This window comes from Leuresthes tenuis, unplaced genomic scaffold (genome assembly GCF_036924035.1).
Source record: "Leuresthes tenuis unplaced genomic scaffold, fLeuTen1.0.hap1 SCAF_19, whole genome shotgun sequence".
Taxonomy (NCBI): domain Eukaryota; kingdom Metazoa; phylum Chordata; class Actinopteri; order Atheriniformes; family Atherinopsidae; genus Leuresthes; species Leuresthes tenuis.
The window spans coordinates 17,130,520-17,145,360 of record NW_027325373.1 but is presented as its reverse complement, the minus strand read 5'-3'; the positions used below and the strand labels follow the sequence as shown (position 1 = coordinate 17,145,360).

Below are 14,841 nucleotides of genomic sequence, written 5' to 3'. Positions count from 1 at the left end.
GCTTTCATATTTCTATTAATGATGTGTTACATTATTAAAAAACAATGCGAATGAGAAAGTATCCCTGTCATTTCTCCAAACCCGGTAAAGCCACAGGCATTTACTGCTAAGAAGAAATCAGTAATGGCCTGAACAAGCCTGTTAATCAATAAACATCTTAAATTTTGTTTCAGATTGAAGCTATAATTGTCTTTCAAGGGCAGCGGCTTAGTGAGTGTGGTGCAGCCAGCAATCAGCACCAGCTGTTTTAATTCTGTTCCAAAACTGTTTCAGTGGGAACATTTGTTAATGATGACGGGGCACCCGAGGCACTTTCCAAAACCAAAGGGAAGTGCATGCAAGGATAAATCAAAGGAAATGTAAGGGCTACGATCTGTCAGCAGAACCTGGCTGCTTGTCAGGGGAAAGAAGAGACTGCATGTTCAAATAAAAGCCCCTACAAACAGTGCAGTGTTTTTCCTCTTGATTATTGAGCAACCTTACCCGAGCCGCCACCACACCAAACTCTCGACATGTAGCTATAAATGAGGGAATGCTGGGAAACAGTTTTTAAATCTATTCAAGCATACATATTTAGTTACAGCGAGATAGAGAAATCTGCAGACTTGCACACCTTGAAGTATACCATAAATTATCCAACACAGCGTGTCTGATTGGCTGGGCAGGATGGGCTGAGATTGTGTTGCCTAGGCAACAGTGGGGAACCTCCCTGTCCCAGCCCTATTTCCTCTGTGCAAGAGTGTTTATCATAGTTAGGAGGCACTTTGCACTTTTTCTAAAAGGTTTCATGCCTGCCATTATCAGACACATTTTATGCAATCTTTGTTTATTTGCAAAGTAATGATATGATAAAACAACAGTTTTAAGCAGCCTTTTTTAATGTGAAGTTTCATTTTGATGGCATAGCCCAGATGTGGCCTTCACAGAGAAATTTAATCCAAGGATGTAAGTCCTCTGTTATGTAATCCCGTGTAGGTCAGTGGGTACACTAACATGATGTGGCAGAAGATGGTGTCAACTGCAGCCCTCTGTTTTATAGTGCTGAGTGGATGCGCATCTGTGTGACAGCCCTGCTGTCACAGTTATCTTCTAATTGTTCATCATGGCTCTGTGTTGTTCCATTTCTGCACATTTTTCATTAACCAAACCATTTTGGATTTGAATTGTGAGATCAAAATGTAATTTGGTGTTACATGCTTATAGCACAGCTTTATGATCATAATCTGATCTGTTCCGAAGCAAACACCTGATACATTAATCTTTCTGTGATTCATTTAACATTATTCTTAAACAGTATGTCTCCGACATTATACATGATCTGCTTAGCAAGAGAAAACGGGACATCGTTTTGAAGTAAACTGCAAAGTATCAACAAAAATTACCTGAAAGCACAAAGAGGATGACTAACTAAGTTACATTTAATTTAGTTCTATTCTTCATGAAAAGAAGTTGGATGTGGTTTTTAGGTACCTGATTGTGTTCTTTCAAGCCCAGCCACTGGGCCAGTATATGCCTCATCTTTGAAATTGCAGTTTTTCCAAGTTTAAGTGTTACTCTGGGATCGCTGGACCAGCCACAAGATTAAGTTATTTGAACATATTTATTATATAGTTTTATACTTAATTATTTTTATACTATGTTATTTGGACCATGCACTAAATCGGAGACATTTCATCATTTGATGCCCAGTAACGGAGTTCACATAAGGCTTTATGAGACATGTTCAGCCCAACAGCACCACCTGCAGGTTAGATTCCGAACATATTTCTGCCTGTAAATGACCGTCATATCATGTAGTTTTCAGCAAATTATAATGAAATTTGAAAAGACAAAAAAATAATGAAAAAAAGGTTGCCGAGCAAAAATGAATATATATATATATACACACTAGTCAAAAAAAAATAAAGGGAACACTAAAATAACAATTCCTAGATCTCAATAAATGAAATATTCTTGTTGAAAATCATTATTCATTACATAGTGGAATGCGTTGAGAACAAAATGACATAAAAATGATCAATGTAAATCAAAATTATTATCCCATGGAGGACTGGATTTAGAATCATACTCAAAATAAAAGTGGAAAATCACATTACAGGCTTATCTAACTGCAGTGTAAATTCCTCAAGACAAGTCAAAATGAGGCTCAGCAGTGTGTGTGGCCTCCATGTAACTATATGACCTCCCACAATGCCACAATGCCTGATGAGGCGGCGGATGTTCTCCGCCCAGACCTGGATTAAAGCATCAGTCAACTCCTGGACAGTCTCTGGTGCAATGTGGCGTTGGTGGATGGAAGGAGACATGATGTCCCAGATGTGCTCGATTGGATTCAGGTTTGGGGAACGGACAGGACAGGCCAGTCCAGTCCAGTCCGTACCATCAATGCCTTCATCATGCAGGAACTGCTGACACTTCAGCCACATGTCATGCTTCAGAAGGAACCCAGAGCCCACTGCACCAGCATATGGTCCCACAGTGGGTCTGAGGATCTCATCCCGGTACCTAATGGCAGTCAGGGTACCTCTGGCTAGCACATGGAGGACTGTGTGGCCCTCCAAAGAAATGCCTCCCCACACCATTACTGACCCACTGCCAAACCCACTGCCATCCTGTAGGATGTTGCAGGCAGCAGAACGTTCTCCACAGCATCTCCAGACTCTGTCACATGTGCTCAGTGTGAACCTGCTCTCATCTGTGAAGAGCACAGAGCGCCAATGGTGAATCTGCCAGTCTTGGTCTTCTCTGGCAAATGCCAATCGCCCTGCACGGTCTTGGGATGTAAGCCCAAGCCTCATGGGGTTTGTTTCTGACAGTTTGAGCAGAAACATGCATATTAATGACCTGCTGGAGGTCACTTTGCAGGCTCTGGCAGTGACCCTCTTATTCCTCCTTGCACAAAGAAGGAGGTAACGGTCCTGCCGCTGGGTTGTTGCCCTCCTACTGCCCCCTCCACGTCTCCTGGTGTAATGGCCTGTCTCCTGGTATCTCCTCCATGCTCTGGACAGTGTGCTGAGAGACACTTTCTTGCCAAAGCTCGCCATCCTGGATGAGCTGCACTACTTGAGCAACTTCTGTGGGTTGTGGACACTGCCTCATGCTACCTCTAGGGGTGAGAGACTTGGAGTTACATGGTGTTGTTTAGGTGTTCCCTTTATTTATTTTTTTTGCAGTATATAACGCCGGTTCATTGGATGGCGCCATGTTGGAATATACCAACTTTGAACTGCGATTTAACAGGACACTTACCCAAATTATAAGATATATCATCTGTCTTAAGTCAATATTGTGTACTTTGTATATTTATTTGTAATTTTCGTATAATATAGTTAGGGTTTTGGAGAGCGAATTTTATTTTGGAACTCAATAATATTGTTCAGAGACACCCCTTTTGTTTCCATCGCTATGGTACAGTCAGTGGGCAACATGGCGCTACTGGGGAGACTTGCTGGTAAATGTTGTCGGTCGTTTATGTTTGATGCCCCTAAAGGGTTCCTCTGTGGTGTATTTCAGCCAGGCTGGATTGAAAGCTGCATTGGAGGTAAGGGAAACGAAACGTGACAGCAAGTGTCCTGTTTGATACAAATGTAACTGTGAAAGCTGCCTGGATACAGACAGAGAGAAGCTAGCAAAGCAAGAACCAAACTATCTTCACGTGAGCAAATACGTGCAGCAGCTGTCTGTTGATGCATCTGTCCTGGAAGATTTTTTTTTACTTCCGTAGAGTTACTTGTAGTCCTTCATTGCACGTAAAGGTCCGTGCGCTTAAAATGTTACTATAGTATGTGAGATTGTTACCAAAATGTGCTTTCCTTAATGCAAGGAAAATATATCTTGTGATGGTGCCAAATATGATGAGAACAACAGGATTCAACTGTTTTAGGCACAGGCTGTCGTACAGCTCGGCTGTGCTTTGGCAGTGGCCCTCATTTGTGCCTGGTCTGGGCTAAGAATTGACTCATAAAACTCTAAAAACGTCCTCTACGTGTGTGGTGTGCAGAAATCTTCATCTCTGTTTTTCTCTCAGGGAGACACTTAGCTAATGACGGTACAAATGGATATATGATGAGTTAAGACACTAAAGGTGGCAGATAAATGTGGTGAAGTAATAAGAACAACATTTGTGACATTTGACAGGAGGAGAAAATGACTGTTTTTCCTGTCGCTGATAATGGAGTTACCCACTTTAGTTTTGACCATCCCGTGTTTTTCTCTTCAGCCAAGAGGTATTTGTTGTCAGAAGATGTTGTCAAACTGCAAGACTTCCAGAAAAGAAAGCTAGCTGTGGCTCACCTTGTTACTGGAGAAGAAGGTAAAGAGGTTCTTGTCATCTTGGCACGAGCTGCAGTTTCATGTCAGAATAGCTTATTTTATTGATTTCTTTTTGACCTAATTTCACAGGAAATTTTATCGAGCTGTTCCAACAAAAAATGCGACGGAATGAGCTGATTCTGCGAGATGAACTGAAGCTTCTTCTTCACCTGTGCCAGTCTACGGATGACATGCTGATAGCCAGAGAAGCCATTTATAGGTACGCCACGTTAAATTGGCATGTTTTTTGTCACAAACTAGGGAAAGCCTTCTCCTCGTCCACACCTGTATCCTCCTTTTATCCTTACAGAGCAAAAGATTTGTTTGAGTATCACCGTTTCTCAATTATCTGAACCGTGAATATCCTTTATTTGACAGGTATCACACAGAGAACCGCAACTTGCTGTATGGAGACTTCAAGTTTGGCCCTCTCTTCATGAGACTCTGCTATGAGCTGAGTCTGGAGGAAATGGCCTCGGCAACAGTAACAGATGAGGTAAATATCACAGCAACCAAAGCCCTGGATATTGATTATTGATTATTTGTAGGTTCTGATCATCCTGCAAACTACAACAGATAACTTCAAGGCATGTTGTACTTATCTGTTTCTCTTCTCTTCTCTGTACAGAATATGAAAGGATTTTTCATCGACACGACCTCTTTTAACATCGCCATTGACATGTTATTTATTAAAGGCTCATATGAAAGTAAGTGGCAGAGGAATCTTTGACTTTCTCTGCAGGAATGATCACATGCTCATAATATTCCAAACTTTGATTATCACAGGTGCTATGGGGGTACTAAGAACCATGAGAAACCAAGGTGTACCATTCAACAAAGACACCATGATACTAGCGAGTGGTACCTGCTATAAGCTGGTAAAGTTTCGAATATTTTCTTCAGTTTTTGATATGATTTAACATTACGTCACCAAGACTTGATTTCTTTTTTTTTCTTTTTTACTGTGAACTATGTGGAGCAGAATACTGTTGAGTCATACAGGATCTGCACTGCTCTGATGGAAGAGGAGCAAACCAAAGGGCACTTCGTCCCCAGAAACGCTTACTGCTTTGCCGTAGCATTAGCACTGCGACGGGTGAGTTGGGTCTTTTTTCGTGGACTCCCTGCACGCATGCAGGAACCTGTGGGGAGAATGTTGAAATGTTATCTCTTTTCTTCTTCTTCCTTTTTTTTGGTTACAGAATGACTTAGAAAAGGCAAGGACGCTGTATGCACAGATTATGAACACTGACAGCAAACTGTGCCAAAATTTTAAGGTAAAGATGCTGCACAGAATCGCGCCGTACGGTATTTTTTTTTAAGTCGCAGTTCAATGGAGTGTGTTTTTTTTTTTTTGTGTGTTTTAGGTTCTAATTCTAGCGATGTCGGGACAAGTTGCAGATGCCATTTCTGTGCTGTCAGCAGCCGTCTCTACTAAAACCCCAAATTTTGTGAAAAAGCCTGAGTTTTCACAGGAAGTGGTAAGTAAAACAGATGTTGTGTATAATGATAAAAATATACAGCTGCAAGGAGTTTACTTGGGATGCTTACATCCGATCATTAAGTTTCTACACTTTAGTTCTGTGGACAGAACAATTAAAAAAACTTTTCAATGTTTTTTTTTTTTTTTTTTGCTGTGATTATTAAACAGAAATAAATTGAACACAAGATTGAGTGACAAATACTGAGTCATTCAGAGAAACTGCTTTCAAATAGTTGACCCGGTGGCCCCTTGTGACCTCTTTCAGGTGGATCTGCTCCGTTTGCAGAGTGACGGCAGACCACACAGGCTCAATGTGGAACAGATGGTGACACAGCTTGAACGAGCAGGTCAGGTGACTCAGCAGACCCTCGATGATATGCTGTGCCGTGCACCGATGGGGAAGAGGAAAGCTGTGCCGATGGAGGGGAGGAGGACCAGCCGAAGGACTCTGATGCCTTTACATTCCACTCTGTTGTCTGAGTGAGGCCATAGCTGGTCAGTTACAGCTGACTTTATCTCTAGTGATGGACTTCTATGGAATTTCAGCGCATCCCATAATTATGAGCTCTTTCTTAGCACTACTGTGATGGTACCCAACAGTATTGATCGTACAGATACGGCAGCATTTTGAGGAGGAAAATAGGGCTAAAATTTAATTTTCTACTGCAACGCCAACATTCAGAGAGCCTTCATCATTCTTAAAAGAATTAATCAGCTGTAAACTTTTTTCTATTTTAATCCATAAATTAATCACATTCTGAGCCGGATCTCTTTGTCATTCATCGACTGGCTACAAAAACACCAGAATAGCTACATATTGGATAAGTTGATGGTCACCTAGAGGTACTGAAAGCTACTTTTCAGAAAAGGTTGCAGCCTTTAAATCTAAACTGCTTGTTGCCCTAAGTCATAGCAAGCAATTGTCGATACATTGTGCATCTTTAATGGCTCCGATTATCCACCGCTTCCTAATCACAGATGGTTTGAAGAAGAGACTTTGGGCGACTGTCTTCCCTGTCTTTCATCAGGAAGATGCTGAAAGAGATATAAGAAGTAACACTATCTAAATGGATATATGGTAGATCTCGTATGAATGCCATGGATCACTTTGGAGGATTGTGTTTTGTATATTCTGTATAGAGGTGTGAATTAATGATTGAAGGTGAATCGGATATTTAATAATAAAAAAAACCCCAGAAGAAATAGAAGGTACTACGAGCTGTTATTTTTTTGTCACTCAGATTCTCAGTTTGGAATCTCCTCTTCTTGATTCATCCAGTAGCTTTGAAACTATATAGGTTACTGACAGATTATAATAATCCACCAGCTTTCTACTGAGCCAATAGTGGCCTGTAGCAGTGTTTTGTATGTTACAATTTATTCATTTGAGCCATACAGCCTGGATTTTGTCTAATACACCCAGAAACTCTTTGAAAACCCCAGTAGCGTAATTTGAGACGGGGTCTGCTATGAGGTTTTCACAATCTGCAGATACTTTTTAAGCCATCTCAAAGCAACGTTTTAAGCCAGAATGAAAACACTGTTCAATGCCATCTTATATTACAATATTTAATGTTTTCTTGTGACACACTAAACAAATATCTCAGTTCTAGATACCTGAATATCAAATAGCTGATAGCTGCAACATAGAAAAATGAAAAAAAATGTTTTATATTAAGATATTTTTTAAGGAGTGACTTAAACAAATGATAATAAATATCAGTATATTTTTTTGTATTTAATTTTCTAATATACCGATCACTGATCGGCTTATTTATTAACTTTTATCAGTTTGTAGGTTCTTATGCTTCCAGAACTCTAACATATGTTATGAAATGGGCTGTGTTTTTCAGAAATGTGTGGTTACTTGCTTAAAAGTCTGATCACAATAACGGCGGTATCTGCATCAGATGTACAAACCACAGCAGTGAAGTATAACAGTCAAAATATTCGGACTCTGGATTAAATAACTCTCTCTCTTATAAACATGCCCTTCTGTTTTACATGTGTGACTAGTGCTATTAGCACAAGTTTGTAGTGAAATATTCATGACAACCAAAGCTGCAGATAGGAACGCTCCCCGCAGGTAAACAAACGATGACGCACATTAAATCCCTCCCACAATGCACCGCTTACGTTAGCGGAACTCCATCAGAGAAGAGCGGCGGAGCTACTAATTTTACCCAAACAATTTTCGTCAATGGTCATAATTTGACTTAGAGCGTATTTTTGGGGAGTTTTTGCTCATTTCTGAGACTGGTTGAAAGTTGTGGATACATGCGGCGGTGATATCCACTCCTAGCGGCAGCTGCTGGCGGTGCTTCATTAGCATCAGCTAGCCGGTTAGCTGGCACTGAGTGAGGGGGGGGAAGCCGTGTGGAAAGCTGGTAACATCCTGCAGCTGGCCCCAACACGAACAAACAAAGGAAAGAGAATAAACATTTTACCTTAAAAGATCGGAAAGTTTAAAATACAGCTGGGCTTTCTTAACGTGACAGCGGTGGCGGAACAAGCTGGTTAGCAGTTAGTTTTGTCGCCACGAGCGAACTTAACTTGACATTATTGGCTGGTCTCAGGCTGACATCTATGAAAACTGCTTGAAGGTAGCTTTAGCAACCGTAGCTAGTAAACACAATGAACACCGAAGAGGCTGCAGCGGCTAACAAAACCGTTTCGGAGGATGATGGCATGACCTGGTGGTACAGATGGCTCTGCAAAATAGCTGGTGTTTTGGGAGGAATTTGTAAGTAGTTTTCAAAGTTAATGAATTATCCATCCGCAAGCATACAATTCATGACATATCTACGAGAGTGACAGTCATTCCAGCTGTACTGCGTGGCACTTTACGGCAGTTTGTGTTGTTTTTCCTGAGTTTATTGTCTTATCTGCATACTTGATGTCCTTTATTTTGTGCAGAGATAGATTGAAAATGTGTCTGAATAATATATGGGGGGCGGGGGGGGTTGTTAGATTTTGTGTACACTGCATTTCAGCTGGTCAGCTTCGAAACAAAAGCCTTGTCAGTGCTCACTGTCCCCTGACTGCAGCAGCAACTGTTGGGCGACGCCTGTTTGCTGGGTCAGCCTCTTCCACTACTTGCTATTTCTCAGTGAACTGATATGAAGACACAGAGTCTGATATGTTGATTATTTTTTCCCTTCATGCTGCCAGTATGAGACAGGTGTGATTTTATTTTTTATTTTTTATTTTTTAAATGCTGGCTTTGCAGTTTTCCAGCATTCCATCCACCCCTCCTCTATCCATCTTTCCTGCTCAGTGACACCAGAGTCACAGCCCCTGTATCACATTAACCACTGCATATTCAGTGGGTCCTGTATTATTGAGAAGGCTGGGTGGTCAAAAGGAGAAGGATATGATGCCTGTTTTTCCCAGTCTTTGTGATAGTGGCACAGTTGACTTGGAGACTTACTTTTCACTCTGGAAATATAGCTTAATACGACTGCTTGGTGTTGGCTTTTAAGTACAAAAGATTGTGTGTCGCACCAGTGGTGGAGAAAGTACTCAGGTTCTTTAATCACATATAGAAGTACTTAGTTTCCTCTGGATTCTTGTGGTTTGAAGAGTAAATAATCAAGTACAAGTGTACAGGACATAGGTATATGTCCTTAGTTACGCTCCACCACTGCTTGACTTCAGCTTGTTGGAGGTGTATGTGTACGTTTCAACCCCACCAGTGTTTTAATATTTTGACATCACCTCCCTTGTAAATGCCACATGATGAATCGACAAGCTTTAATTTATCATTTCATTTCAAATACTCAAATACGCAATTTGGATCGTCAGACATGAGAAGAGTTTTTCAAACTCTATCCCTTCCACCTTTTATGATGCTTCCAAAAGTGCTTATTTATGTGGTCTTTGGCATATGTATTTCCCCCTTTTCCACTGCTTAGCTGGCTAAACAATCAGGAAAGTAGTTGGCAGATTATAATGATATTAAAGATCTCATTTTGTTTAGTGACTTTTCCAGTCATGTGGCTGGATCCGTTGCTTTTGTTTCTGCCTTTTAAAAGGAATTAATTCTGTTTTTGCCCACGCTAATCCCTGTGAGAGTACGACGATTGTGTTGAAATTTGGGTTTTCTGTCTTATTCACACCATGTAAAATTCCCCCAAAGATCAACCTCTTGTTGGCATATCCTCATTTGTGTTTATGCATCACCTTTTATCTGTGTGGTTTATTGCTTTCCGTTAGGGTGAATAACACTGATGTTTTTTTATAGCTTTAGATCTGACGTTATCTGCACTCGTGCTAATTGCTTTATCTCGCACATCTCTGCAATGTGGATGTTGTGGATGTTCTAGGATGCTGATATCGCCTTTTCACAGCTTCTGCGCGACTTATGAACACCAGCAATGGTCTGCTAATCCCAGAGCTGGTGTCGGTAAACCCGATGCAGCCAGCTCATATTGGAGCGTACCTTTCAGACAGTAGGTCTGTCACAGGTCCCACTGTCCTGTGAGTTGAGCATCACTCGCTGCATCGTAGATACGATAAATCTGCAGTGAAAGTTAAAACCTTCAAAATCAGAAACACTGCAAAAGCTGAAAAGGGTTTAAATTAGTGTTTCAAATGGGTTCTGTGCAATTGCTTTTTAAGCCAGTAATGTCTTTAATATTGAAATAGGAGTGGCTTATCTTTTAATACGCACATCTGTAAATGTAGTAATTACTGTATAGTAAACACTGGTAGCTGTTGGGAAGCCCGCACTAATGTTTTGTGTAAAATGTCATGACCTGACAGTTTCATCTCAATAACGGCCCTTTTGCTTTGTCTTTTGTTTTGTGCTAAACTCGCAGCCTGTGCTGTCTCGGGAGTGTGGAACTGTGTCACCGTGAACCCTTTAAACATCGCTGCTGGAGTCTGGATGGTGTAAGTCCTTAGCACTGCTCCACTTTTCTTGTTGTTAAGCTCATTGAAGCTCCTGTTGCTGTCAGATTGCTACTTTGTTCCAGCTCTACTAAACACCAATTGAAAATGCTAAGCTATCTATCTTTTCTTAATTTAAATAAGCTATTCCATACATAATGCTCTTGTATTTCTTGCTCATTTACATCCGTTTGTCTGTAGCTTTCATTGCCAGTGAGCAGCGGTCTAGTATGGCTCACATAACCTTATGGCCACACCTACTGCTCAAATGTTGGAGGGATGGAAAGAAAAGTCTGTGCCTTGATTAGTCGGGATTTTAAAATGGCAATCTTGAATGTTTCCGTTCTGACGGTTTCACTCTTTAGAAGAGTGACTTTTTAGCCATTTATATCATTCATTCATCACCACATATTAAGATATTTTCCACCGACGTCGCTGGACAAGCTTCTTGCATACATTAATTATTAAAGCAAGAGTAAGATGAAGCCCTGATGTCACCAGCCTGCTCTTTGTCATCTAATTGATATGTTTAGATTCCTGTGTTTGAGATGCACAGACAGATTGAGCACTCTGCTGTGTTTGTGTCCCCTCCTCTCATTTGAAGGTTGAATGCCTTTGTGCTGTTCCTTTGTGAGGTCCCATTCTGCTGCCAGTTCATAGAGTTTGCTAATGCAGTCGCCGCCCGTGCAGACAAGCTCAAACCCTGGCAGAAAGCCCTCTTCTACTGCGGGTGAGAACAGCTCTGCACTGTAAATGGTTCATGCCAGCGAATGCTGTACTTTTACATTTTTGCAGAAGGGGATGAATGTGCTGCCAGGAATGTGGTTCTTCCATATATAACGCATACTAAAGTGCTTGTTGTCACCTTGGTTACCTGTTTTCAGGATGGCACTGTTTCCGGTGTTTTTGAGTTTCTCCTTCACCACATTGTTTGGAAATGCCATCGCCTTCGCCACAGGGGTCCTGTACGGCCTTGCATCCTTAGGCAAAAAGTAAGATGTCATCTATGGCTTATTATCATGTAATACAGTACCGACAAATGTAATTACTCATTTCTCTCGATATTTCAATCACATAACAGCCCATTAAACAGGCTCTCATATTAAACGCAGTATGCTACATTAAAATTAGTTAACACAGTTTTTATTTTCCGTCTAACAATCCTAAGGAGCCTAATATATTCAAGCAAATCAACTCAACAAATAACCGTGTTATTGATGCTTCCTCGTCTCCTGAAATGCCTGCTTTTGCTTTGCTTTGCTTCAACCCACCTCTCTTTGGGCGTAACCTTTTTTTTTTCTTACTACCACCCCTCCCTTTGCATCGTTCTTCTTCATCTCACAGGGGAGATGCCGTGACTTACGCCAGACTGCAGCATCAGAAGCAGGGAGACGAGGAGAGGATGACGGAAACGGCAAACGGAGCTCCAGAGTGAGGCGCCGATCCCGTCACCCTCGTCTTCCTCCGTTTTCTTTAGGTCTTACACTTGGAACTTTTCCTCCATGTACTACATCCATCCTACATCTTCCTCTATTCTGCTGTCCTACACTACATCACAGTTATAGTATTTATTCATTTGCTCAACATGCTGCTTTCTTGTTGCTCTGACCTAACAGTATCTGAGCAGACTGACACTGGATCCGGCTCATTATTTGGTACTTGGCGCGTGAAAAGGATTTATCATTATTTATCACTTGAAATCTTCAGTGTAGGTGTAGCTTTGAATGTTTTTATGGGTTGTGTCTGTTACTCTTTGGCGTTTTGTTTTCTTTTGCTGGTTTCTGTGTTGAACCCATTCTCTGTGCAGAACTTATTATCTCTGTTGCCCCAAAGTCTATCAGGAAGTTGGAGTGGAAATGATTATGATTGTGAAATGTACAGAATTGATCTCAGGCTATTCACCCTTACTTAAAAGCTGTGATTCAGAGTTGTGTGACAGGGAGTGCAGTGCATAAAGATGAATAAAACAATACACCAGTTTGCTGCTGTACATTCTGCCTGTCCCTTTCTGCTGAGGGGAGCGTATCGGACTTCATTTCACTTAATTAGCCTTCCACCCTGAGTGGGTGTTGCTTATGGTGCAGTATGAAAGAAAATTCCAAGCATACACTGTCAGCAGAACACATTATCACATATAATTACACATTATTACTTACTTACTAATGACGGAATTAGTAAAGAGCTGCTGTTGTCGAATTGCAAATTTCCAAGGCGAATAGGGCAGCCCCTTCAGAAAGAAGCCAGGTCTAACTTTTGCAAAAAGGTACTTTTTACTTCTGTGAGCCAGTGTAACTGGCGCGCTGCAGTAACTGGGGGCTTTTAAAGTCACTGTATTCTGTTTTTATTTATATTTTACCCAGTGTCCCAACTTCTTTGGGGCTGGGGGTCGTATGTTTTGTATTTCTTGACACAAAGGACGCAGCAGCGGAGCCCTTCCCAGATGGAGGGCAAGCACGTCCCTCTTAGGCACCAAATGTAAACATATTGTTTATAGATCTTTACAACTATTCACCAAAAGAAGCAGGCAAGCCTGTGTTAAGATCCAAATCTTCATTTTAAGCGTGTGTGTTGCAGCTCAGACGTTGATGCTTTCTGTAGCAGACGATATTTTGAAAACCGTAAAATGCAGGAAGCAGAGAGAGGGGGAGGCCGGCTTGAACCAGCTTTCAGATACAGTCTCATACATCAGATTTGATGACATATAGATAATTGGGTTGTGTGCTTTCGTTTTGATTTGTTTTGCTTCTTTCGTTACTGTTGTTTCTTGTTCATTTTTACCGAAGAAAGATTTTTAAATTGTTCAACTACATTTCAGCTGTGTAAATAACCTCAAGTGTGCCCTTAAATCTAATCTTATTCTCTTCTTGTTTTATTAGAATCTTATTTAATCTTTCCGTTGTATTTGTTTCACCAAATGTTTCAGTTGATGTATTAAGTGGGCTGTATTAAGTGTGATGGAGGACGGAATCTTTTTCTTCACACATTGATTGGCTTTGATTTCATTGGCTTTGATGAAATATGTGTAAGGATTTAGACTTTAAAGGCTCCCCTTTGAGTTCTATCACTACGAGCAAGCCAAACTTTCACTAAGAAAGGGGGAAGAGCGGTTTTGTTACGACAGTCTTACCCACTTTACACACAGAACCCTGGCATTTAGGGCATTTGTAAACGTACAGAGGCAGAAGGGATCGTTTTAACATTAGGGAACGTATCTGATATACCCAAAGATGAAGACCTGTTATCTTCGTTTGTACTCTTTATTTTATTTTTTTTTCGGTTGGTCTATGCTCACTTGAGGCCTCCTGCACTAAACCTTTGGTTGTATTCAGAGCATGGCTCAAATTGTTTACATGCGTTTCTTCAAGATCAAATGACCATTCGTGGAGTTGCGGCAGCAGATTGTATGAGGTGCAACTGTAACGTGCGCTCATTTGTCAAACTTTTCCTTTTTTTTCTCCCTGAAATGCATTACTGAATATCTTCCTGTTGTTCTGTCTTTATTTTTAATTGCAGTTGGTTCTCTCTACCAAAATCAGTCCACAATTTAATGAAGGGAAGAGTTTAATTAGGCAGTATAGCACACATTCGGCAGAGCCATAGTTAACTTGTTTTCTCTCCAATGAGTTGTTCGGTGGTCAGCGGCTGTATGATTTGTGTTTTGTTGCCTTGGCCTCTGTTGTGTCATCAGCAAAAATGGATGCTTTTGAAACTACTGCTCACATGTCTCTTACAGCTGTTTCTATCTTAAGTCTGCGACCAGCTGGTTAATGACTGAGCGGTTTTCAGCTCTCAGGTATCATACGTTCAGGCACAAGCATGACTCTGTGAAATGTCTCTTTATCACTCGAGCTCTTCAAAAAACATTTGTGATTTATTTAAAACTTGCAAAAAACCAGCATTAAAAAGTGTTTATATGCACGCCAGTGATATGCTACGGCCTGATACCACATACCCCTTCACTACAGTTGTAATACCGCTTTCCTTGTCCACAACCATCCATCCAAAAGTCCATCTAAGACTCTTGAATTGATTGATTTGCATCTGCAGGTGTTGAATGTATGTTCTGCTGTAAGGGATATGTGTGTACAGTGTGTGTTGTGATGTGAATCCTGATACTGTTTTAAAGTAGTGAATTAAACAAACTTGCTACTACCACC

At 40.9% G+C, this 14,841-nt stretch overlaps 2 protein-coding genes across 3 annotated transcripts; both read left to right on the top strand.

Moving 5' to 3' along the window:
* Positions 1–3,405: 3,405 nt before the first annotated feature.
* ptcd2 (pentatricopeptide repeat domain 2) lies at positions 3,406–7,166 on the top strand. The gene is made up of 10 exons (XM_072371377.1): positions 3,406–3,541; positions 4,220–4,312; positions 4,402–4,531; positions 4,690–4,807; positions 4,940–5,018; positions 5,098–5,189; positions 5,294–5,407; positions 5,514–5,588; positions 5,679–5,792; positions 6,060–7,166. Exons 1-10 carry the CDS (start codon positions 3,406–3,408, stop codon positions 6,276–6,278), a joined length of 1,170 nt encoding a protein of 389 aa, XP_072227478.1. The 3' UTR covers positions 6,279–7,166.
* A 756-nt stretch (positions 7,167–7,922) lies between these two features.
* cacfd1 (calcium channel flower domain containing 1) lies at positions 7,923–14,841 on the top strand. 2 transcript variants are annotated; one of them, XR_011909068.1, is made up of 6 exons: positions 7,923–8,537; positions 10,615–10,687; positions 11,289–11,414; positions 11,569–11,676; positions 12,029–13,519; positions 13,561–14,841. XR_011909068.1 is itself a non-coding variant. In XM_072371988.1 (5 exons), exons 1-5 carry the CDS (start codon positions 8,429–8,431, stop codon positions 12,117–12,119), a joined length of 507 nt encoding a protein of 168 aa, XP_072228089.1. In that variant the 5' UTR covers positions 7,923–8,428; the 3' UTR covers positions 12,120–14,841. The 2 variants fall into 2 exon arrangements, 1 of the variants encoding a protein (XP_072228089.1); XM_072371988.1 differs by having other exon boundaries at positions 12,029–14,841.